Source organism: Colobus angolensis, unplaced genomic scaffold (assembly GCF_000951035.1).
Source record: "Colobus angolensis palliatus isolate OR3802 unplaced genomic scaffold, Cang.pa_1.0 Scaffold301, whole genome shotgun sequence".
Lineage (NCBI taxonomy): Eukaryota > Metazoa > Chordata > Mammalia > Primates > Cercopithecidae > Colobus > Colobus angolensis.
Genome location: NW_012116278.1, coordinates 4,645,028 through 4,670,782, shown reverse-complemented (window position 1 = coordinate 4,670,782; position 25,755 = coordinate 4,645,028). Strand labels below are relative to the sequence as shown.

At 42.9% G+C, this 25,755-nt stretch overlaps 4 protein-coding genes across 6 annotated transcripts in view; 2 read left to right on the top strand and 2 right to left on the bottom strand.

The window, feature by feature from the left end:
* SLC31A1 (solute carrier family 31 (copper transporter), member 1) overlaps positions 1–14,273 on the top strand; it is a 43,018-nt gene extending 28,745 nt beyond the window's left edge. The window contains exons 2-5 of the mRNA XM_011950117.1: positions 6,034–6,197; positions 6,997–7,069; positions 8,571–8,739; positions 10,080–14,273. Of these exons, the coding sequence (XP_011805507.1) occupies positions 6,069–6,197; positions 6,997–7,069; positions 8,571–8,739; positions 10,080–10,281 (573 nt within the window). The 5' untranslated portion in view covers positions 6,034–6,068 and the 3' untranslated portion in view covers positions 10,282–14,273. The remainder of the gene's footprint in view (positions 1–6,033; positions 6,198–6,996; positions 7,070–8,570; positions 8,740–10,079) is intronic.
* Positions 1–23,132, bottom strand: part of FKBP15 (FK506 binding protein 15, 133kDa) — a 106,760-nt gene extending 83,628 nt beyond the window's left edge. Inside the window, exons 1-3 of the mRNA XM_011950116.1 lie at positions 23,075–23,132; positions 21,055–21,163; positions 20,170–20,291 (exon numbers count right to left, since the gene is read on the bottom strand). The gene's annotated coding sequence lies outside the window, so the exon portion shown is untranslated. The remainder of the gene's footprint in view (positions 1–20,169; positions 20,292–21,054; positions 21,164–23,074) is intronic.
* Positions 16,449–23,280, bottom strand: CDC26 (cell division cycle 26). 3 transcript variants are annotated; one of them, XM_011950119.1, is made up of 4 exons: positions 23,075–23,280; positions 21,055–21,163; positions 20,170–20,291; positions 16,449–16,881 (listed from the first exon to the last, which is right to left on the bottom strand). In XM_011950119.1, exons 3-4 carry the CDS (start codon positions 20,248–20,250, stop codon positions 16,705–16,707), a joined length of 258 nt encoding a protein of 85 aa, XP_011805509.1. In that variant the 5' UTR covers positions 20,251–20,291; positions 21,055–21,163; positions 23,075–23,280; the 3' UTR covers positions 16,449–16,704. The 3 variants fall into 3 exon arrangements, with proteins under 3 accessions (XP_011805509.1, XP_011805511.1, XP_011805508.1); XM_011950121.1 differs by having other exon boundaries at positions 21,055–21,136; positions 23,075–23,275; XM_011950118.1 differs by lacking the exon at positions 23,075–23,280 and having other exon boundaries at positions 20,170–20,263.
* Positions 23,269–25,755, top strand: part of PRPF4 (pre-mRNA processing factor 4) — a 19,334-nt gene continuing 16,847 nt past the window's right edge. The window contains exons 1-2 of the mRNA XM_011950122.1: positions 23,269–23,460; positions 24,233–24,410. Coding sequence (XP_011805512.1) covers positions 23,434–23,460; positions 24,233–24,410 — 205 coding nt within the window. The 5' untranslated portion in view covers positions 23,269–23,433. The remainder of the gene's footprint in view (positions 23,461–24,232; positions 24,411–25,755) is intronic.

The following is a 25,755-nucleotide window of genomic DNA, read 5'->3' as shown; positions in this document are numbered from 1 at the left end:
TTCTAATGCAAAGGTGACTCTCCAGTATTGAACTATTTTGAATTATGTTAAAGAAAACTAGTGTACCTCAATTGGCAAAAAAAAAAAAAAAAAAAGTAAATGAAAAAAAGTAAATGAAAGGGCAGTACAGTAATTCTAATCTTTCTTTGTTTGGGGGGTTTTTGTTGTTGTTGTTGTTGTTCTTGTTGTTGTTTGAGATGGATTTCACTCTTATTGCCCAGGCTGGAGTGCAATGGCAGGATCTTCGCTCACTGCAACCTCCACCTCCTGGATTCAAGCGATTATCCTGCCTCAGCCTCCCAGGTAACTGGGATTACAGGCATGCACCACCACGCCCAGCTAATTTTGTATTTTTAGTAGAGATGGGGTTTCACTATGTTGGTCAGGCTGTTCTCGAACTCCTGACTTCAGGTGATCCACCCTCCTCGGCCTCCCAAAGTGCTGAGATTACAGGCGTGAGCCACCACACCTGGTCACAGTAATTCTAATCTTTCTACCCTAGTTATAAGCTCAACTTGGTAAATAAAATATTGTAGGTGGATTTTATGATCGATTAAAGGTTAGGAATCCTGAGGGTTTTGTTATTGTTTGTTTTTCAGTTCTGTCCCTGAATTATATATTCACATTTTTTTGGTTACTATTTGTAACAGTGGTGAGAGCTGGTAGGCATTTGGGTCATTAGGGATCCACCCTCATGAGTAAATTAATGTCCACTCTCAGGAGTGAGTGAGTTATTGCTTTCACAGGAATGGATTCGTTCCTGCAAGATTGGGTTGCTGTAAAGTGAGCCCATATCTCTTTGCACATGCCCACTTGCCTTTCTGCTTCTCTGCCAGAAGCCCTGCAGATGCTGGCACCATGCTCTTGGACTGTCCAGTCCCCAGAATCATGAGGCAAATAAACCTCTTTTCTTTGTAAATTACCCAGCCTGAGGTATTCTGTTATAGCCATACAAAACAGATTTAGACAGTATTGTTCCTTACAAATAATTTGTAAATTTGGCCTGGCATGGTGGTTCATGCCTGTTATCCCAGCACTTTGGGAGGCCAAGGTGGGCAGATCATTTGAGGTCAAGAGTTCAACACCAGCCTTGCTAACATGGTGAAACCCGTCTCCACTAAAAATAAAAAATTAGGGCTGGGCATGGTGGCACATGCCTGTAATCCCAGCTACTAGGGAAGCTGAGGCCGGAGAATTGCTTGAACCTGAGAGGTGGAGGTTGCAGTGAGCCAAGATCACACCACTGCACTCCACCCTGGGCGACACAGTGAGACTCCATCTAAAAAAAAAAAAAAAAATAGAGCAAAGATTGCTGTGACCCTGAATTTTAACTTATTTTTACATCAGTACCCATTTTTATTTTGGAAGAAGCTGAGCTTGAGTCATCTTAGATTAAAGCTACCAAAGGAAACAGGCTAAAAAGAACCAATGGTAGTTTACCTCCTATAAGTTGAATTTCTATTCTAGAGAGAATGGGTTAGGTGTGTTTGATTGCTTTAGAAGATAAATTATCCAAATACATACAGCACATCACTGAAAATTTAAGTGGGAAGAGAAAAAAATATAATCACTTTTATTTATTATGCTTTAATAATTAATTTGTAAGTTTTTCCTTTTTTGATGTCATTTAGCTTTGCATATTCCCATGGGATGTTTTCCTAAAATAAAGCTTTTAGTGAGCTTAAGGACTTATCAGGATTGGTTTGTGTTTGAGCCTACAGTGTATGTTTATATATTAATCTCCAACGGCTTTGTACCTTCTTATTCATACACCATTGGGTAAGCCTTGCATAGGATTCCATTACATTACATCCATTGTCTGCTGACAATGAGAGCAAGTGGATTCTGCTCCTATTCTATCTCCTAGTATATTTGGATGTGAAATATATCCTGCACAGATGACACTTCAGAACAGGTGCATACTTTGAAAGGTTTTCTGGAAATTTGTATATACCTTGTCCTGAGTCACTGATAAGTCTGAAGAGATTTGATAATGTGTCATCATTGAGTAGATTTCTCTAATTGATAATGAGGGGCCTGAATAATTAAGAACCTGTGGGTCTTCAAAATTAGTTCATGGTAATAATTAATGTTATGAAAGTTCATCAAGGAAATCATCAGGGTTACAACTTTTAGGTAGTTTGTGGTACTATAGTCTTTTTGTTTGTTTGTTTTGTTTTTCTTTTTTGAGATGGAGTCTCAGTCTGTTGCCCAGGCTGGAGTGCAATGGCACAGGCTCGGCTCACTGCAACCTCTGCCTCCTGGGTTCAAGCGATTCTCCTGCCTCAGCCTCCCAAGTAGCTGGGATGACAGGTGCCTGCCACTAGATCTGGCTAAGTTTTGTATTTTTAGTAGAGATGGGGTTTTTAGTCAGGCTGGTCTTGAACTCCTGACCTCAGGTGATCTGCTCACCTTGGCCTCCCAAAGTGCTGGGGTTACAGGGGTGAGCCACTGCGCCTGGCCTAGTCTTGCTTTTTTAACAGTCCTTTACATGTTATGTTATATCCCAAAATGAAAATTGTGACAGTTTCCCTTTCTAGCTTTTAGCCTTAAAGCTCCTTGAGGAAAGACTCCATGTTCATTTCTTGTTTTTTTTTTTTTTTTTTTTTGAGACGGAGTCTTGCTCTGTCCCCCAGGCTGGAGTGCAGTGGCTGGATCTCAGCTCACTGCAACCTCCGCCTCCTGGGCTCACGCCATTCTCCTGCCTCAGCCTCCCGAGTAGCTGGGACCACAGGCGCCGGCCACCTCGCCCGGCTAATTTTTTTTTTTTTGTATTTTTAGTAGAGACGGGGTTTCACCGTGTTAGCCAGGATGGTCTCGATCTCCTGACCTCGTGATCCGCCCGTCTCGGCCTCCCAAAGTGCTGGGATTACAGGCTTGAGCCACCGCGCCCAGCCCATGTTCATTTCTTTATTTCCTTTGGTCTTAAGAAGGCACTCTTGCAAATATTCATTGCCTCTTCCTGACCAGGATTCATATTGATAATATGAAATGAAATAATCCTTTATGGTTTCTTATGCTATAATCATTTTTCAGACTCTTATTGGAAGAGAACAGTATTTGTGTCTTCTGCCTCTATCTTTTTATAAGGATGTGTTAATAGTCTTCCTGGCTAGCGAAAGTCTTTTCATTCTTACTACATTTGTTTGGTTCAATATCATAATTTATGATCACTCAGATGCCAGTGATCTCTCCATCCTACCGTGATTACCTCTTTATCTGAAAACAGCTGCCCACCTGCCATTTGTCCCATCATTGACATTTTGAGCGTGGTCTTTATTTTATTGTGCATTGTATTTTTTAGTGTTTACTCTAAAAATGTTGTAGACAAAGACCCTGTTATGTATATTTTTATACCTCCAATCTAATCTCTTTATGGTAATGGTATCAATAATACCAGATTGTTGAGCTCTGTAATTTTTTTTTTTTAAATGGAGTCTTGCTTTGCTGCCCAGGCTGGAGTGCAGCGGCATGATCTCTGCTCACTGCAACCCCCGCCTCCCGGGTTTAAGCAGTTCTCTGCCTCAGCCTCCTGAGAAGCTGGGATTACAGGCGCATGCCACCACGCCTGGCTAATTTTTGTATTTTTAGTAGAGACAGGGTTTCACTGTCAAGCTCTATAATTATAAAATAATTTAGTGTCTGGCATGAAGGGGGATCTTTGATTATGCCTTATCCTTCGCTAGAAATAAGAACCTATTTCTTAAGCCAGCTGTCATAGAACCATAGGGTAGGAGTTAACAAGGAGAAAATAGATAAATAGATGGCTCCCTGAATCGATATAAATTTCCTACCCACAGTCTTTTTTTTTTTTTTGAGACAGTCTCCTTCTGTCACCTAGGCTGGAGTGCAGTGGTGCAACCTTGACTCACTGAAACCTCCACCTCCCAAGTTCAAGTGATTCTTATGCCTCAGCCACTCGAGTAACTGGGATTACAAGTGCACGCCACCACACCTGGCTAATTTTTTTGTTGCTTTTTTTTTTTTTTTTTTTTTTTTTTTTTTTTAGTAGAGATGGGGTTTCATCATGTTGGCCAGGCTGGTCTCGAACTCCTGGCCTCAAGTGATCTGCCCGCCTCAGCCTTCCAAAGTGCTGGGATAACAGGCATGAGCCACCGCACCTGGCCAATTTCTTCTTTACCTCTTAGTAATTGTGTCTTATTTCTCAGCTTATTTCCTTCACGACATGAAATTGTGTTTATTGTTTCTCTCCCTATTAGGAACCTTGTTTGTCATATTCACTGTTGAATTATTAGCACTTAGGTCAGAGTTTGGTATGTAATAGGAGCTTGATAAATATTTATTGAGTGCATGAATAATGAAAAGCATACTCGGTTTCATGAACATGAATACCTGCTTGGAATTTTTAAAACCACTTTTTCTTCCACAGACTGGAGTTGAGGGACACATAAAGAGAATCCATCAACACCTTCCCTTCCACACACCCCAGCTTCCCACTCTCCCACTCCAACTCTAGCTAGAGGAGTTACTGCTTCTGGGCCAGGCACAGTAGCTCAAGCCTATAATCCCAGCACTTTGGGAGGCTGAGGCGGGCGGATCACTTGAGGTTAGGAGTTTGAGACCAGCCTGGCCAACATGGTGAAACCCCATCTCTACTAAAAATTAAAAAATTAGCCAGGTGTGGTGGCACACACCTGTAATCCCAACTACTCAGGCAGCTGAGGCACGAGAATCGCTTGAATCCAGGAGGTGAAGGTTGCAGTGAGCCGAGATCATGCCACTGTACTCTAGCCTGGGCAACAATGCAAAACTCTGTCTCAAAAATAAAAAAATAAATTTAAAGAAAAGGGAATTATTGCTCCTTGGTTTATGTCTTAGATGACTTTTGCAGCAATACAGTGATGTGGTAGTAAAGAAACAAGGCTGAATTTGCAGTTGTCTAGACTTAATTTAATATAGAGTATCCAATTTATACCTTGTTTTTCTTGTTCTCCACTCTAATGTCCTGGTAGGATTGAAATTACATCTGAAGTCTGAGCACACTGCTTGCCTAGGGCCACAGTAGACCTTTCTTCAAATTTAAATTAGCTGAAGGCTGGTTGTCCTGTATGTGAAAATGTAATCAAAATGTCCAGATTAGGCACAGGCCATCCCAATTAGGTGAATTATCTGAAGTCCTTGCTTTTTATCTGCTGACATTTATGATTAGAAAGCCTTAAAGCAGTTAAATTTCATTAACGGCGTTCATTTGTATCTTATTACAGATTGTCTGTTTCCTGCAATCCAAAGAAGCTGCTTTTCTTCTCCTTATCTAATATTTTAGTTTGAACATATATTAAGCAATACCTGTTAAAGGAACTATACTGGCTGGGCACAGTGGCTTACATGGGTAATCCCAACACTTTGGAAGGCCAAGGCAAGAGGATTGCTTGAGCTCAAGAGTTTGAGACCTGCCTGGGCAACATGAGACCTCATCTGTACCGTAAAACAAAAAATTAGCTAGGCATGGTGGTAGTGGTGAACTAAGCTAAGGCCTGTGATTCTACCTACTCAGGAGGCTGAGGTTGAGGCTGCATTGAGTTGCACTCCAGCCTGGGTGACAGAGCAAGACCCTGTCTCCAAAAAAAAAAAAGGAACAATTCTGCAGAATAAGGAAGGATTAGGCATCTACAGCCCTACAGGTAAACCCTTTCTGCTACAGTCTCCAAAAGTGATCTCTATTAGCATGAGTTCCTTCTCTCTCCATCTGTAGATTATGAAAAATAATTCTGAGTAAAGATGCTAGGAGAGCATTCATTTATTAGACAAATTCCATATAGACAAAGTATTTACCAAGAAACAAGTCCAGGAGCAGAGAACCACCAGGTTGCCTGGTGAACCAGCCTAGGTCAGAAATGGAGCAGGTCAAAACTCCTGTATTGATCAGTAGTGGGATCATGCCTGTGAATAGCCATTGCATTTCAGCCTGGGCAAAATGGCAAGATTCCATCTCTAAAAATTTAAAAAAAAAAAAAAAAAGAAACAAGATTTTTATATCCTTAAATTATTATATATAATTCTTTCTCTTAAAAGAATCTTCTGCTGACTCTCAACTTTTCCTGGAAAAAATGGATCATTCCCACCATATGGGGATGAGCTATATGGACTCCAACAGTACCATGCAACCTTCTCACCATCACCCAGCCACTTCAGCCTCACACTCCCATGGTGGAGGAGACAGCAACATGATGATGATGGTGAGTGCCATAGGAGGGGCAACGCAGGCCCTTTCCCACCCACTTGGGTAATAGAAATAATGGAATTTTAGTGTTGGAAGCTTACTATCTTTAAAGGTCAGTTTACCAGTGAGGATAACTAAAGCAGACCCAAGCAAGTAATTTGCCCAAGATTACATGGCAGGCTACTTACAGAGTCACACCAGAACCAAGATTTTAGGCTTCTTTCTTTGGTAGTCCCTTCTAAAATCAACTCTTTTCTGAATTAAGTTCTGGTCTTTATGCCTTGTGTGGAAGAGAGAAAGACAAAAGTTGGCCAGGCGCAGTGACTCATGCCTATAATCCCAACACTTTGGGAGGTCAAGGCAGGTGGATCACGAGGTCAGGAGATCGAGACCATCCTGACTAACACGGTGAAACCCTGTCTCTACTAAAAATACAAAAAATTAGCCAGGCATGGTGGCATGCGCCTGTAGTCCCAGCTGCTTGGGAGGCTGAGGCAGGAGAATCGCTTGAACCCCGGAGGTGGAGGTTTTAGTGAGCTGAGATCTCACAACTGCATTCCAGCCTGGGCGACAGAGAGAGAATCTGTCTCAAAAAAAAAAAAAGAAAGAAAGATAAATGTTGATGGTGGGGGCCCCGTAGAGTACTCATGCTCGGTGCATGTGGCAGTAACACTAAAATGAGGGCTTCCCACTCACATGAGTGTCTCTTCTTACTATCCAGATCTTCTACTTTTAAATGTTCTAAGCTTCTTGCCCCAAATTCTCATTTAGAATTTTCATTCATCTCTAACTGACTTGTTTTGGTTTTCTGGCAGCCTATGACCTTCTACTTTGGCTTTAAGAATGTGGAACTACTGTTTTCCGGTTTGGTGATCAATACAGCTGGAGGTGAGTAAGCCATCAGGTAGTGCTGGAAGATGATAGTCACATGAGAGACAGTGACAAATAATTTGGAAGTCCAGCACCTGTTTCTGTCCTAACTACTGAGTCAACATGGTAATGATGCATAACCATCTTGGTTCCTATGTCCTACCTAGAAGGTAGGTACTTTTTTGGTTCTCTGGTAAACCTCTGTTAACTAACCTGTATGTTTTGGAGCTCTAAAAAATAATTTAGATACCAGACAGAAGTCTTTTGCAATCCATTTTCTTTCATTCTTTTCCAGAGTGTTTACTTTTTTTTTTTTTTTGAGATGGAGTTTCATTCTTGTCACCCAGGCTGGAGTGCAATGGCAGCTATCTTGGCTTACTGCAATCTCCGCCTCCCAGGTTCAAGCTATTCTCCTGCCTCAGCCTCCCAAGTAGCTAGAGTTACAGGCACCCACTACCATGCCCCGCTAATTTTTGTATTTTTAGTAGAAATGGGGTTTTGCCATGTTTGCCAGGCTGGTCTCGAACTCCTGACCTCAGGTGATCCACCCACCTCGGCCTCCCAAAGTGCTGGGATTACAGGCATGAACCACCATGCCTGGCCTCAGAGTGTTTGCTTATTTAATAAGTTATTAGTCCTGGACATAAGACTAAGTCAAGTTAAATACCACAAAATAACTCTAAGTTTAAAACTATTGCTCTAATACAATACTTAAATTTTACGATAAATTAAGTGCCACAAAGAGTGAAATGACTTGCCCTCAATCATAGAGTTAATATGTCAGAGCTAGGACAAGGACCCAGACCTTCCAGAGCTACCTAGACCAGTGTTCTTTTAGTCTACCAAACTATGGCCCACATCCTTCCTGATTCTTGGCATGGCCCATCTTAGTCACTCCTAGTTTTGAGTAGATGATTACCCATCTCTTTTGTGTCTATTATGTTGTATGGTATATTTTAAATTTAACTTGCACAAACTCAGTAGTTAGTTGGACTGCCTTAGGTACCAGATGTCTCTTTGGAGCCATAAAATCAATTTGTTCTGGGAAGAAGGAGAGCATTTAGTTCAGATAATGTGTTAAATTAGCAGTTTGAATACATTTATGTCATTACCAACACTTCACAATGTGAAAGACTTAGAATTGAAATGCCTATTCAGGAAATGTAGTCAGCCACTTATAAAACTAAATTGTTTTATTCCGTTTACATATTCTACACTGTGTGTTTCAGTGTAACAAACCTAATTTAATGACATCAAGCACTCTGACCAAAAGGTTATTGTTGTTCTGATTTTTTTTCTTATCTTAATCAGAAAGTAAACATGTTCTTGGCAGAGGCAATAGTTTTCAGTTACACCATCTTAGCTGTTCTCCTATCTGGGCAAGAGAAGAGGGAATAATATAATGTCTTCAAAAACTGAGAGTAGAATTTTTTGTGTGTGTCTTTCTAGCTGGACAGCACATTGGCTAATGATTTTGCACATGTTTGACAGTACCACCATATTTTCCTTCCATACTTAGAAATGGCTGGAGCTTTTGTGGCAGTGTTTTTACTAGCAATGTTCTATGAAGGACTCAAGATAGCCCGAGAGAGCCTGCTGCGTAAGTCACAAGTCAGCATTCGCTACAATTCCATGCCTGTCCCAGGACCAAATGGAACCATCCTTATGGAGACACACAAAACTGTGGGGTAAGAACTGAACAGATCCAGATGAAGTCCTAAAGAGCTTGATCAGTTAAGCAGCAAAGCGCAGCTATGTGATCAGCAGCAGCCCTCTTCTTGAGTTAGGAGTTCTGTATGACCTTGATCAAAACTGTCCTTAGAGGTGTGGGTTTGTAGGTCATGAGCAGGCCAAAGGAGGAATGAGAGGAAGTATTCTGCAAATTGAATGTTTGTTCTGAGTTGTAGGTATTGGCCACTTCAGAAGAAGGGAAGTGAAGAAGCCATATTTTAAAATATTTACCAAAATAATAATGAAGAAGTTAAGAAATTCAGGTCAAGATATAAAAGAATGACAGATTGCAGTTGATTCTATAAAATTACACCTAGTCAGCTCTGTCCTCTTTTTGTTTACAATGTAAGACTGTATTGATTTCTGTGTTCTGTCTAAGAAAGTATTTGGGTAATTATTGGTTTTTCCCATGGATTGGCAAATGTTTTTTGAGACTGTTTTAATAAAAATGTAAGTCTTAAAACCAAATTGGACCTTAAGAAATCCTATAGACTGACATCCTGCTTTCAAACAAGCAGTGTTATTTATTTCCATTGTACTGATGAGCTTACTGAGGCCCAGGGGATGAATAGCCAGGTCTCCTTATCCCTAATTAAGTAATTTCTTCTATACTACCTAACCCTCAATTCTATTTTTTTTTTTTCCTGGAGACAGGGTCTCACTCTATTGCCCAGGCTGAAGTGCAGTGGCACGATCTTCACTCACTGCAACCTCTGCCTTCCAGACTCAAGTGGTCCTCCCACCTCAGCCTCCCAAGTAGCTGGAACTACAGGCATGAGCCACAGCACCCAGCTAATTTTTTTTATTTTTTGTAGAGGCGAGGTTTTGCCATGTTGCCCAGGCTGGTCTGAAACTCCTGAGCTCAAGCAATCAGCCCACCTCAGCCTCCCAAAGTGCTGGGATTAAAGGCATTAGCCACCACCCCCAGCCTCTGTTTCTGTGTTTGTAAAATGTAAACTTTACAAAGGTGGGAAGCCTAAAAACATTTGGGCAGATGAGCGTGAGAGGGTTTACGCTTCCCTTTCAGGATCTAAGGTGGAGATAAGTCTAGATTACTGCTCGTCCTTTTTCTCCGGAAAAGGGTTCCTCCTCACAGCCATATCTGACCAATGTTTATAAGCCTGACAGCCCTGTGCTGTTTCATTTCCATGGACCAATCAAAGAACGTTCAAGTACCCGTGAGTTGCCAGAGTGGCTGTCCACTTCCAGCTGAGCTCATGGCAAGAACTCTTCCCTTTCTCCTGATCTGCAGAACTCCTAGGAGTCCCTGATTGTTGTGTCCCTGTTTACTCTCCAGGCAGCAGATGCTGAGCTTTCCTCACCTCCTGCAAACAGTGCTGCACATCATCCAGGTGGTCATAAGCTACTTCCTCATGCTTATCTTCATGACCTACAACGGGTACCTCTGCATTGCAGTAGCAGCAGGGGCCGGTACAGGATACTTCCTCTTCAGCTGGAAGAAGGCAGTGGTAGTGGACATCACAGAGCATTGCCATTGATGTCAAACTCTGGCGTGGCCTTATCGATTGCAGTGGGAAGCTGTTCAAGACTTGAAGATGTGATTTCCTGCTCCAATCATCCCTTCTTGCTCCTCTTTGTGCACTTACACACACACACACACACACCCTGCTCAACAGAGGTTTAGTTTACAGTCTCTGAGCTAAAGTAGTAACCTCCCAAATTGTTTTTTCTAATAAGCTGAGTTTCCCATTTCTTTCAAGGAGAAGCCACCCATGAAATGTCTTTTCCTTCTCCATCATCTTAGAGCCACGTTATATGTTCTTGTCTAATCCATGTAGCTTTTTGTTCAATGACTTGATCATCTGCTTCCTTTTTGAATTTTTAACAGATAGTAAGTAAATTTGGTAGTTTTTTTCCCTGGGTCAGCGATGGAAAGGGGTTAACTTCAGCCAGGATTGATGGCAGCTGAGGGAAAGTCTTGCCCAACTAAACCCAGAACTCAAACTTAACATTAGAAAATAAGGTCCGGGGCCGGACACAGTGGCCCACGCCTGTAATCCCAGCACGTTAGGGGGCCAAGGCAGGCTGGATCACCTGAGGACAGGAGTTCGAGACTAGCCTGGCCAACATGGTGAAACCCCATCTCTACTAAAAATACAAAAATGAGCTGGGCGTGGTGGCGGGCGCCTGTAATCCCAGCTACTCAGAAGGCTGAGGCAGGAGAATCACTTGAACTTAGGAGGTGGAGGTTGCAGTGAGCCAAGATGGCACCATTGCACTCCAGCCTGGGCAACAAGAGTGAAACTCCATCTCAAAGAAAAAGAAAAGAAGGTCCAATTTTTGGATTCAATGAGTGGGAAATACATTGTGCCTTTGTCCAGATGTGATGCATTATACCAAAATCTTAGTAGTGTGCAGAGGGGTGGTTTCAGACTAAATACAGACTTAGAGCTTGCAGAGTGTGTATTCTTGGATGGCTGACTCATCAACCTGCATTCCCACTTAACACTTTGATTAGCATGAACTTGCCAATCAAAAAATGACAATCAGTTTTAGAAAATAGAAATAGATATTTTTAAATAAAACCATTCGCAGTTTACTTTGGCTTGATACCTTGGTTTGTCCCAGCTGAAGTGAAGCAAGAGTTTGAATTATTTTTCCCATTAGTGTTTTCACATGTCTGCCTCTAAAACAGTGATTTTCAAGCTTTAGCGTGCATCAGAATCACCTGTAGGGCTTGTTAAATCACTAATTGCTGGGCCTCAACCCAAAAGCCCCGAGAGTGGCACTTCTGAGTTCCTGCTCATGTTACAAGGGACCATACTTTGAGAATCTGTGCTTTAAGCTAAGGAAATATTGCCTGGTGGGCTGGCTGCCTGATACTGGGCATGGAAATTTGAATTGCTGATTGGTAGATGGTGTGTCTGGACTTAACTCATGTAGTAAATACTGCTGATCAATACCTAATCATTCCACATTCATTGAGCTCCACCTGTGTGTGTGTATACCCAAGCATACATGTGTGAAGGGCTATAGCCAAAGTATTTTTACTAGCCTGTATGGGGTCACTAGTCCTTATTTTTAAAGGTCTGTGGTTTCTTGGAAGTAATTTGATTGTTGAGAGAGACCTTTGATCTGCAGTGTAAATCTAGCAGTCATGGGCCGGAAGGGCAAAAGCCCAGTTCTCTCTTTGGAAAGACTCAGGGTGTGGTTTGCTGATGGCCAGATTTTCCTCAGGCTCCAACAACTGTGCTCATACCAAGCGGATCCTCATCCTCCATATAACCATCTTTGTTATTCGTGGGGGTTTAATTACATTACAAGTGGCCAAAACCCCTGTTCTCAGTGAAGAACCACATTGGATTTTTATTCTTTTCAGTTGTAGTCTACACTGCAGTCTTATTCCCCGTTCAAACTACCTCTTTAAATTGATTTGTCTTGTGCTGGTCTGTTAAATCCTGCCCTTCTTGGTGCTAGATCCAGTTGTGCCTCAGGGCAGAGGAAACAAAACACAGCTATCCTGTTGGCCTGTGTTGTGGTTTTATAGTTTGTACTTTCTCCGTGGGTGCCAGTTAAATATTGGAGAGCAAGGAATGTGTACTTGTATGGCTTTGAACCAAGAGAGGGTTATAAGCCTACTGGATTGAGGTTAAAATCCAAGAACCAACATTTAGAGCTTTGTGCTTTTCTCTCATTCCATCACCTTGTAATGATGATACTTAACATGAGCAGGGTGAATGACAGGTACTGACAAAGTCCAACAAAAAGGTGTAATACAGCCTGTTGTCTCAAGCCAAGGAATCTTAAAACCATGATAAATAAATAGGAATCAATAGTTAGTAGTGACACTGGTGCTCTCTAGAAATCTCAGCATGAACTGCTATAGAATACCCTCCCAGCAACAGAACCTTATCAGTAAGGCCACTAGACCCAATGGCTCATGCCTGTAATCCCAACACTTTGGGAGGCCAAGGTGGGAGGATGGCTTGTGTCCCGAAGTTCGAGACAGGCCTGGACAACATAGTGAGATCCCATCTCTATAAAAAATCAAAAATTAGCCAGGCATGGTGGTGCACACCTGTAGTCCTGGCTACTTGGGAGACTGAAGCAGGAGGATTGCTTTTGCCCTGGAGGTCGAGGCTGCAGTGAGCCATGATTGTGCCACTGTACTCAGCCCGGGTGACAAAGCAAGACCCTGTCTCAGAAAAAAAAAAAAAAGAAAATTCAAGGCCAGTTAAAACCAAATGCTATGACTGAAATTCACAGAAATATCAGTTTAGATTAGGTCTTCAGGTATTCAGGATAGAGATACAGGTATTAAAACCTGAATTTCAGAGATTCTTAGACTGGGTGCCAAAGGATGAAGCTAGTGAAGAAGAAAAAGTTTAAATTCCATCTTGAGCTCTTGGATTGTGATAATACAATGATTGCATTAACTTTTCATTTCTGTATACCTGTTCATTTGGAATTTAATGCTTGACTTCTTTGTTCATTTTGAATCTAAACTTCTCTTTTCTTTCTTCCCCATTCACATCTATTAGAAGACTGCATCACCATTTCTTTGGCCCCCTTACTCTCCTGTCCTTTCCCTTTTCTTTCAGTTTTTTAAATCTCATGTCTAGTGTATTACATCTCCATAGCCCTCCTGAAGTAGTAGACGGTGCTATGCTATGGATATAAATATCAACCAGAAATTGGCATTTATAAACCTGTTAGAGACTTTAACCATGCTTCAAGAGGCAGTTGCCCCACTGGAATTTCTATAAGGATGGTACCCTTCCCAGAGTTACAGAATCGTAGGTGCTGTCTCTAGTCTGTGATGGAGGAACTCCCAGCATCCCCATTGCCCACAAATGGAATCCTCACTGTATCCACTAGGAAATTAGAAATTAAGGTTTCTTCACTACTTCTATGGTAGGGTTGTCTGAAATTCCCTTTCAGGCTGTGGGTACTGGTCTTCGGTTCTAGTCAGAAGGGGTTCCTTATAAGGAGCACGAGGAGGGGAGTACACTTTCATATCATTTAATTTTGATCCTGCCGTCTCCAGCTGCTCCTTCAAAAGATACATCAAAAGATACAAACTCGGCCGGGCACAGTGGCTCACACACTTTGGGAGGCCGAGGGGGGCGCAGATCACCTAAGGTCAGAAGTTTGAGACCAGCCTGGCCGACGTGGTGAAACCCCATCTCTACTAAAAATACAAAAATTAGCCGGGCATGGTGGCTCATGCCTGTAATCCCAGCTACTCTGGAGGCTGAGGCAGGAGAATCACTTGAACCTGGGAGGGACAGGTTGCAGTGAGCCAAGATGGTGCCATTGCACTCCAACCTGGGCAACAAGAGCAAAACTCCGTCTCAAAAAAAAAAGATACAAAGTCTGCATTTGATATAATGCCTTAATTACTGGGTCTACAATTAATGTTGACTGTTTTAGATTGTAAGATCCTGGAGAGCACTATTGCTGTAGTAGGAATGTTTTAACAGTGTCATATGAAAAAGAACAAAATAAATATTTTGATTTTGTGATTCTATGCAAGTTTTTCTGCCCAGAGTGATAACGCAATGAGCTAGTCTCTTCATGGGCTGCATAGATTCTGGCCATTACCATCAGTTTTTAAGATGTCAGTATTTTAGGTGGTATGATCCTTTCAGGTTTTCATCTCACTTTCCTCTTACTCTACTTAAAATGACATGCCTGGTACATGCTAGAAGATCCATGTGACCTTCTGCACAGGAGACAGGGTCTTCATGAAGCCAGAAGTATTTCAGTATACTGAGGATTCCTGAATTTAAAAGCCCACTTTTGTCACATCATAATCCCTTCTATGTTGCTGCTGTCAGGCAAGAGGCTCTGAGCTGGGCCTGTAGGAAGTTTACCGCCAAACCTTGAGATGCACAGTGACCCTGCCAGTCCCTTTGGTAATGCCAAAATGCTGACGTTACTTGCTCTTCCCACTGGCCGCCAGTGGGTATCTTGCCATCAGCACCATTCCTAGTCTCTTAGTGTAGTATCATGAACATGGACTTAGAGGAGTCAATGGGTTTGGATTCTGGCTCCACCACTTACTAGCAGTATGACCTTAGGAAGTTAGTCTAATGATCCCTAAGAGATGGAGTCTCGCTTCGTCACCTAGGCTGAAGTGCAATGGTGCAATCTCGCCTCACTGCCACCTCCATCTCCCAGGTTCAAGTGATTCTCCTGCCTCAGCCTACCAAGTAGCTGGGGCTATAGGCACATACCATCATGTCTGGCTAATTTTTTATTTTTAGTAGAGACAAGTTTTCACCATGTTGGCCAGGCTGGTCTTGAACTCCTGAGCTCAAGTGATCTGCCCACCTCAGCCTCCCAAAGTGCTGGGATTGGGAAAGGTGTGAGCCACTGTGCCCGACCATAACACCTGTTTGAATCAGGCACCCAGCACAAAATATGCATTCAAGCCTTAGTGTATTTTTTTAATCTATGATTATTGTTAATCTAGCTTTCAGGAAAATGAAAAGTACACTTTTCTTGATAAGGTTAGTAGGTTAGTGTTTTTTGTTGTTGTTGTTTTGTTTTTATGACAGAGTTTTGCTTGTTGCCCAGACTGAAGTGCAATGGTGCAATTTCGGCTCACTGCAACCTCTTGCCTCCTGGGTTCAAGCAATTCTCCCACCTCAGCCTCCCGAGTAGCTGGGATTGCAGGCATGCACCACCACGCCTGGCTAATTTTGTATTTTTAGTAGAGACGGGGTTTCACCATGTTGGTCACGCTGGTCTCAAACTCTGGACCTCAGGTGATCCACCCACCTCGGCCTCCCAAAGTGCTGGGATTACAGGCATGAGCCACCACGCCCGGACCCTTTTTTTTTTAAATTTTATAGTCAGGGTTTCCCTGTGTTACCCAGGCTGGTCTCTAACTCCTGGGCTCAAGCAATCCTGCCTCAGCTTCCCGAAGTGCTGGGATTACAGGCATGAGCCACCACACCTGGCCCTCTCCCACTCGTATTACTCAGACTTAAACTACCCCAAAAAGGCTAACGTCCTGCTAAGAGTCTCTGTAGAAATGATGATTCAAGAGGCTCTTATGATCACAGCTGGCGATTCCCTGGGTTGAATTACTAAAAACAGGCCAAGCATAGTAATCCCAGCACTTTGGGAGGACTGTTGAATGCCAGCAGCTCAAGCCCAGCTTGGGCAACATAGATCCCTACCTCTACATAAAACAATAAAAATTAAAAAAAAAAAAAATTAACTCCAAAACATTAAGGCAAGATTCAGAATTATCCTCTGAGCTGCCTCTCTGGTTCTTTCTGGGAAAAATGCTTAGGCAAGTTGAGGAAGGAAGGAAAGTTGGAATAATGGCAAACCTGTTTAGAAGCATTCCTCTTATTTCCCTCCATTGTCTGTCCTCCGAACATTGTACCCAAACTAGCTGCAAAGCCATTCTATGAAGAGATCTGGTACCTACAATTTCTTCAGATTTACACAATATCACTACATTTTAATTTCTACAAGGGCAGGGATCTTTGTTGAGTGGCACATGGTAGGCACTCAATAAATACTTGTTGAATAGATGGGTTAAATGAAAGTGGCAGGGATCAACTAGAGTGTCCTGTGCTTAGGGTCTTTTAATAAAGATGGAAAGAATGATGTTAATCTTGTAGCAATTATCTTTTAAAGTCTGAGGGTTAACAGTGCTGTTATACTTCATTAAGGATGCCTCACATTTTTCCAAAAATATATTTATTTTTAAAAACAAAAACTCATATCAGTTTTATAGAGTCAGATTTTCCAGAGACAAACCACAGTTTGGATTCCAGCTTAGAGTGCAAGTGAAGCATCAGTAATCTCATGCAGAAGGATTTGTCTCTGCAGGAGGTACATTCTGCTTGACTGTAAGCACTCAATTCTCTAAATCTGGTTTGTACTTCTGCCATCATTTTATTCCATTCCAGCGCTCTGGCATGCAAGATAATCCATCTCTAAAATTCAAGACTTCCAAATTGAGATGAACGATTACTGGGCTTGGGTTGGGGTTTATAACCAATCCGATCATTGATCATTTGTTCCCGGCTCTTGGGATCACTGCTGAGCCCAATGGCTCCTTCTCCATCACTGCCTCCTACAACTTCCACATCTTCCTTCTGTTTCTTACGGGTCTGAAAGTATAAACGTTTTAGGATTAAGGCAACATTCTTTCAATTAGCAAACATTTATTTAGAGCACCTACCATGTACTAGGCATGGGGTAAAGGATAGAGTTAGGGTATAAAGAACAATAAACTGAAATCCTAGGTTTGGAATACTTAGGGGCACAATGAGGATACAGTGTTAAAAGTTGTAACCTCTGATCACTTGAGTCAGGAATTCGAGACCAGCCTGGCAAACATGGTGAAACCCCATCTCTACTAAAAATAAACAATGTGGCCGGGCACAGTGAGTCACACCTGTGATCCCAGCCCTTTGGGAGGCCGAGGTGGGCGGATCACGAGGGCAAGAGATCAAGACCATCCTGGCCAACACAGTGAAACTCCATCTCTACTAAAAATACAAAAATTAGCTGGGCGTGGTGGCACATGCCTGTAATCCCACCTACTCAGGAGGCTGAGGCAGGAGAATCACTCGAACCAGGAAGTCGGAGGTTGCAGTGAGCCGAGATCACGCCATTGCACTCCATCCAGCCTGGTGACAGAGTGAGACTCCATCTCAAAAAAAAAAAAGATGTAAACCCTGCCCTCCAGGATGTCACAGTCTAATAGGTAAACAGACAAACAGACGATTATAGGGTGATCCGGGCTATGACCTATGACAGAGGAAAGTACACACTGCCAAAGAGACAAGAGGTAAGGAGTTGTGGTGTGGTGGTACAACAGGAAGCTACAACTGGAAAGATGGAAGAGCAGACAAGGGGGAGCAAAGGGTATTTCAACAAATTTATTATTTTAGAGAATAGACAGAGAAATAAATTGGTAAAGAAATAACCACCAAAAATCTATAGCCTAATTGATCCCATGAGATTAAAAGTAACATGAGAAGGTTTTATGCTATCTTACCAAAAGGTCTGGGTTTTGTGGCTTCATTTTGTTTTCAGATAAAATGTTTGGCTCTTAAGTCACATGTGACTGCAGAATCCACAAAGTATGTCTCAGTTTGATCATTTTCAAAAAGAAACACTTATCCCGTAACTGCCACTACGTGACTGTAAGGACAACAGATGATAACTTTCTCTAAGAGAGTGAAATGATGTTTTATCCAAAATTCCTTAATAATAATAGAATGGCTCAGCTACTCAAATCACTGGAATTACCACCATTCTTCACCACTTGCTGCTGTACTGTGGGCATTTAAATGCCAAGCATCGGGCTGACCGCAGTGGCTCATGCCTGTAAATCCCAGTGCTTTGGGAGGATTGCTTGAGCCCAGGAGTTTGACACTAGCCTGGGCAACATAGTGAGACTCCATCTGTCTCCACAAATTTTTTTTTTTTTCTTCAGACCGACTCTCGGTCTGCCACGAGGCTGGGGTGCAGTGGCGCCATCTCGGCTCACTGCAACCTCCACCTCCCAGGTTCAAGCGATTTTCCTGCCCTCAGCCTCCCAAGTAGCTGGGACTGCAGGCGCATGCCACCACACCCAGCTAATGTTTGTATTTTTAGTAGAGACAGGGTTACAACATGTTAGCTAGGATGGTCTCTTGACCTCGTGACCCGCCTGCCTCGGCCTCCCAAAGTGCTGGGATTACAGGCGTGAGCCACTGCACCCGGCCCACAAAAAATTTAAAAATTAGCCAGGCATAGTGGCACATGCCTGTATTCCCAGTTATTCAGGGGGCCTGACGTGGTAGGATCACTGGAGCCTGGCAGGTCAAGGCTGCAGTAAGCGGTGATCATGCGACTGTACTCCAGCCAGGGCAACAGAGCAAGACCCTGTCTCAAAACTAAAAATAAAAAATAAAATAAATGCCAACACTCACAAATTATTACAGTGAATAAAATAAGGTAATGCCTTTTATGTAGCAAATGACCTTCCTGATTATTAGTAAGTGATGTTAGAAAGTTCTACCTAAATATCTTTGTGAAAACAAGTTCTAAAAGGCAAACAACTCTATCATTCTGAGAATATCCAAGTGGAATGAAATCACTTAAAAGGCTTCCCACTTCGAGCAACTGCTGTTTTAGAAGCTAGAGTCACAGTAGTATAATGAAACTCATGTTGGTAATAAATGAAACAGGCCAGTTTTCTACTGGTTTCACTTTAGGGCATGACTGTCCCTGCTTCCTAAGTTACTCTAAAACAGGGCAAAACCCACTAGATAACTGCCTTTGGTGGAAAGACTAACTCAATAGTGAGCTGACTCTGTAGAGTCAAAGTTCGGCATGCTAGCATTTTATGAGATTTGTAACAACTGAAGTTTAAGCCATACTTTAAAGCTCATCCTTAATAATATAGTTTTTTAAAAGCAGAAATTATGATGCTTCGAGAACACTAAAGTCTCTTGGGATGAAGCGGGTGAAAGAAATCTAAGTTATTAGTCTTAATATGAAGCATATACAATACATAATAAAGCTGTTGGTAAATACATGCAAAATGTACTGTCCTCTGCCATATAGTACAAGATATCTGCTAGGACAGCAAATGAAAACAGACTTGTATTGAGCCCTCCTTTGGGCCTGGTATTGCAGGGAACAGATGCAGAGAGAAATATACTAATCCCTGACTTCAAAGAGCTTATGGCCCACTGAGGGAAAACAAAAGCAAACAGCCAATTACAACAGAGAGTGACAGTGCTTATGAGAGAGGTTAGCACAGCAGGATGAGGTTGAGCCTAACCCAGCTGGGGGCTAGAAGAAGTAAGAGTTAGCCTGGCAAAGAAAAATAAAGGACTTTTCTGGCAAAGGGAACACTTGTGTATAGACATTGAGATTAAAGATAACCCAGCAGTGAAAGTGGAGAGATAAGCAAGGACCAGCTCACAAAGGACCTCATATGCCATGCTAGGGAATTTGGAATTTATTCTGTAGACCACTGAAGAATTTAAGTCTTATTAATGGACATCTAATACCATGTAGCAAGGCCACACTTAAAAATACATATGGGGCTCCTACCATGAGCTAGATGGTAGGAAATGGTGATGCAAACAGACATGATTTCTGCAATCAATCACTGGCTGGGTGCAGTGGCTCACGCGTGTAATCCCAGCACTTTGGGAGGCTGAGGCGGATGGATCACTTGAGGTCAGGAGTTGGAGACCAGCCTGGCCCCAACATGGCAAAACCCCGTCTCTACTAAAAATACAAAAATGACCCGGGCATGCTGGCATGTACCTATAGTCCCAGCTACTCAGGAGGCTGAGGCAGAGGTTGCAGTGAGCCAAAATCATGCCACTGTACTCCAGCCTGTGTGACAGAGCGAGACTCCATCTCAAAAAAACACAAAGTTGTATTCATACCTCCAGGTCCTTTCGAATGCTCTCAAACTCTTCAATGTCATCAAGCTTTAGCTCTAGGCGTGTTGGTTTTCGTCTCAGCATACTGAAGTCAACACTAAGGGCCAAACCCAGTGAACTATTAGCTGTTAAAAATGAAAGAGAGGAGGAAAAACTGAAGGTAATAAAGTCTCAGATACAAAACATAAAATCAGTTTGCGAGCATGTATACTAAAGTGAATGGAAGTATTAAAACTTTATTTGAATTCACACATAGACTTCTAAAGTCTTTTTAAGAGATAGGATCTTGCTCTTTGCCCAGGCTGGAGCACAGTAGCATGACCTTAGCTCACTACAGCCTCAACTTCCTGGGCTCAAGCAATCTTACTGCCTCAGCCTCCAGAGTAGCTGGGACTATAGGCGTATACCACCATATCTGGCTAATTTTTGTGTTTTTTGTAGAAATGGGATCTCTCTCTGATGGCCAGGCTGGTCTCAAACTCTTGGGCTCAAGTGTTCCTCCCTCCTTTTTCCCAAAGTGCTGGCATTATAGGCAAGAGCTACTATTCCAGCCAACTTCTAAAGTCTTTAGGTATATGATTATTACATTTTATTACATCATGGAGATCTACAGCTCTGTAAAATCAAGAGCTGTAGAGTAAGAATTTAAAATAGCAAACTGCCTATAAGAGAGAAATTCTAGGCAACCATCACTTTAATCTCACGCTCCAGTCACATTCAAAGAAATATTCTAGCTAAAAGAATAAACTATCACAACTTAGTATAGTTAGAGGGGAAAGTGGACAAACCAGTGAATTTAATCTACTCTACGTGAGAATTGTCAGAGATTTGTCATCACTCCTGAATGCTAAAATCAGTTTGCTAAATCTCATGAAAACTCCAACTCACCAATTCACAGGATTATCCTCAGCGTCCAAACAGATCCTAAATGTGTACGTCATTCATTAAACAAACACTTCTTGTGCTCCAGCTACAGAATTAAAAGTACAGTCATAATCTGTGGGGAAAATAAAGAAAACTGTGATATCATGTAACGAGAACCCTAATGAGGATACCGGCACTGGCATCACACAGTCACCTAATCCAGTCTGGGCTGAGTGTGGGGTGGACAAGGATGTCAGGCAAGCCTTCCTGGAGAAAATGATATCTTAGTTGACTTCTGAAGGGCAGGCAGAGAGAAGAGTGCACAAGGAGGCTCAAGACCAGCTTTGGCAACATAGCAAGACCCTATCTCTACAAAAAAGTTAAAAAATTAGCTAGGCTGGTAGTGTGCCTGTAGTCCTAGCTACTCAGGAGGCTGAGATGGAAGGATCACTTGAGCCCAGGAGTTTGAGGTGGCCACAGTGAGCCATAATCTCACCATAAGACCCCAACTCAAAAAAAAAAAACAAGAAGAAGAAGAAAAGAGGTTCAAGAGAGCATTCCACAGCCTGAAATCCCGAGGTAATACTGTTAACAAAAACCATTTTGTTTTGTTTTGTTTTTGAGAAAACACAACTCCCCCAATTGAGTTTAACATCTGTTGATGGCATCATTTGTATGTTCTCCACAGCATCCCCTAGAGTGTATCTATACAGTCAGTAAATGTTTGTTGAATAAAAGGTGAGATCATTCTTGAGCACTGTGTTTTTCCATTCCCATTCTTTACATTCTTAACACAAAAACCCTGTGAAGTTGACAAAATGATTTCTATTTCACACATAAAGAAGTCATTGAAGCAAGCTGTTCAGTTTGGTTAATAATTTTAGCCTCCTATAAAAATTATACAGGTCAACATAAGGATTAAACGATGGAAGTGAAAACTCCTTGAAAGTATATAGAGATACAAATTATTACATGTATCTAGGATGAAACTAGGGACTGTGAAGTATACAAAGGAAGAAATATTTCCTTCTCCCATGAAGCTTAGGATTTTACGGGCGATATTATCAACACAAAACACTGGCACATTCCATTTCAAATTGCTTTGTACTAAATCAGGCATTATCTTCTACCAGATTCCAATGCAGACAAATGGTAGAGAAAGCCAAAGTTCCAAAGAGGGAAAGAGAGGGATAGGGATACCAAGGGAAAAAAAGGTCTACTATACATTTTACCTTTTCTGCAAACTGCGAAAAACTGGCCACTACGGAGCAGTATAGAGTAACAGTTAAAAGTGCTGGCTGTAGAGGTTAAAGGCCACAGGTTCTAATCCCACTACACCACTGATCTTGAACAATTAGTTTCATTTCTAACTAGGTCTTAGTTTCCTCATCTGTATCCTACTCTGCTGCTGTAGGAAGTGAATAACATAATGCAGAGTAAGCTCTTGGAACATTACTTGGCATTTAATAAATGTTCAATAAATAACATCTATTATGACTGTAATTTTTCTAGGGGGTTGGATGAGGATCTGGCCAGCTACGGAAACGTCAATATTTTGAGGATCTCCCACCGTCCACGTGGGGATAAAAACCTTATCCTGTTCGTCTCTAATGGCCCAGCATCCAGCAGGGCAGAGAGACGTACAGTTCCCTGACACCCTCCTAACCATCTTACTCTCAATCTGATACAAAGACCGGGCTGAAGACAAATGAACAAAATCAGGCCGAAGCTCCTCCGCCGGGTCTTTGTTTGACTTTGGTACCAGCGGGCTCTTCTAGCTTAATCTCTCGCTGCAGCCCAAATCCACCGCCGAGCCATCAAGCTCAGAGGTGGCCCCTGGGAAGACTTCCGGACCATGGAGGAAACAGTCCTCGTCCCCTAGCTCCAGGCCTGTACCTCGGATCCCAGGGTTTCTATGGTAACACGGTCCTCGGCTCCCAGAAGACGTAAACGCCCCCGTAGGCCCGGGGAGGCACAGCGGGCCCCGGAAGTCCTCGACTCGCTCCCGAGTTCAGCCCCGAGCCGCGCGAGTCGACTCACCTACCTCTTTTCAAGTCGGCTCAGCCCTTTCCCGGAACCTCGACTCCCCCCACGAAACTACTGCTACGCCAACTGGACTACACTTCCCAGACGGCTTGGAGCCTCCCTCTCAGCAGAACCTCGTCTTCCGCGAGCTTTTCTTGGAGGTTCTAGGAGTGATGCCCCTCAATGCCACGACGCCATTTCCTACTACGACTTCCATCATGCTCCGCGCCGCTCCGGCGCAGCGACGGCTTTTGGCCCACGTCCTGTCTGTGACACACTTCCGGCCAGTGACGCACTTCCGCTCTGCTGGGCGCGCGGTGGAAGGTCTGAAACCGAGGGCTTGGATTTTGCTGGGGCCTCGCGGCTCCAGAGCCCAGGATGGCTTCCTCGCGAACCTCCTCCACGGTACAGAGCCCGGGATCTCAGCTCACTCTGGCAGGGAGCGCGAAGGGGGAAGAGCATCTCTGCGGGAAGGGGCCGTTAGGGAGCGGGAGAAGGCGGTGGAGGGCTGAGGAGGAAGGCTGCGGGACTCAGTGGTGTCCTACACAGCGGACCACCGTTTTCCTGACCCCTAAGCGCTTTCGTGGACTGTAGCTTATTTGCACCTCTCCCACTACAGCCCCAAAGGGCAAACATCTCTTCCGACTCATCCAGTAACGGTGCTCTGAAATAGGGAAGTGTCTTGGCCAAGGTTTATGCGTTTGGCAGATCTCAAAATTTTAGTGAGACCTGCTAACTTCTACCTCACGTCTAGAAACGTTTGAAATGTATACATTCGTAATGTTGTAACTTGTTATCCTTTAGCACTGCGTTGGTTATTTCATCTATCCTTAGTATTTCCCCAGTGATGAGCAGTAATCTTGGATACATCGTAAAACACGAGATTCCACATTTCTAGCAGAATAAAGTTAACAGATTCCAGAGCAAACCTTTCATATGAAAATACTCGAGAGAACCTCACTGGTTTTATCAATCCCGTCAACTAAAGTGAAGGACTGAAGCACCCTCCCCTTACCTTCACCTCAAATCAATGAAGAACATCTTAAGTAGTGTCCAATTTGTCCTTTCAATTATGAAGGAAATAGGACTGTGAAACTCAGGGCGAGCTTCATCCTCGGGAAGTCCGGTAAATTACCAAGATTAAACCTCAATTTAATTCAGATTTTTGATTTGGCAGGCAACCAAAACTAAAGCACCCGATGACTTAGTTGCTCCGGTTGTGAAGAAACCACACATCTATTACGGAAGTTTGGAAGAGAAGGAGAGGGAGCGTCTGGCCAAAGGAGAGTCTGGAATTTTGGGGAAAGAAGGACTTAAAGCAGGGATCGAAGCTGGAAATATTAATATAACCTCTGGTAAGATGCAAATTGTGAACCCATCTTTACCTCTTTGTGTAATGAATACTTTCCTAAACTTGAATATCATCAGTTTTATAATGTCAAAAAATTTCAATTCTTTTTTTTTAGATGGAGTCTCGCTCTGTCACCAGGCTGGAGTGCAGTGGCGCGATCTCGGCTCACTGCAACCCCCGCCTCCCGAGTTCAGGCAGTTCTTCTTCAGCCTCCCGAGTAGCCGGGATAACAGGCGCACACCACCAAGCCCGACTAATTTTTGTATTTTTAGTAGAGACGGGGTTTCATCATGTTGGTCAAACTCCTGACCTTGTGATCCGCCCCCCTCGTCTTCCCAAAGTGCTGGGATTACAAGCATGAGCCACTGCGCCTGGCAGAATTTAAATTCTTAAACTTGCATCTATAAGGCTATATTTTGCCTACCCCCTTATAATCATGCAGAGAGCCTTTTTCTTACAATCTGTTATATAGTTTTTCTTCTACGAGTGAGCAGTCTTATCAAAAATTCAGTGTACATTTGGATTCAGATTGATTGCATTTGTCTTCTGGAGATCTAACATAGTTCTGGCATTGGTTTGCAGCTAGAGTGGTTCATGATATTCTCCCTTTTGAAGTTTTCCAATTATTTTTTACCCAAAGGGAAATAATCTTTTTTTTTTTTTTTTTTTTGATACAGGGTCTCACTCTCTTGCCCAGGCTAGAATGCAGTGGCATAACCTTGGCTCACTGCAACCTCTGCCTTTTGTGTTCAAGTGATTCTCCTGCCTCAGCTTCACGATTAGCTGAGATTACAGGTGCCCGCTACCACACCCAGCTAATTGTTGTATTTTTTAGTAGAGATGGGGTTTCACCATGTTGCCCAGGCTGGTCTCCAACTCCTGACCTCAAATAATCCACACACCTCGGCCTCCCAAAGTGCTGGGATTACGGGTGTGAGCCACTGCACCTGGCTGAGATATCTTGTTTTATTATAAAAGTAATAGTGGCCAAGCCTGGTGGCTCAAACCTGTAATCCCAGCACTTTGGGAGGCTGCGAAGTGGAAGTCCGGCTTGAGCCCAGGGATTCGAGACCAGTCTGGGCAAATAGTGATACCCCATCTACCCCTTTTCTACAAAAAGTAGAAAATTAGCCAGGCATGGTGACACGTGCCTGTATTCCCAGCTAATTGGGGTTCTGAGGTGGGAGTTCAAGGCTGCAGTGAGTCATGATTGTACCACTGCACTCCAGCCTGGACAACAGAGAGAGACCCTGTCTCAAAAAAAAAGGTAATAGTTATTGTTCTTTTAAAAGATCAAACAATGTATGAATGTGTGAAGTAGAAAATCCAGTTTTTTTTTTTTTTTTTTT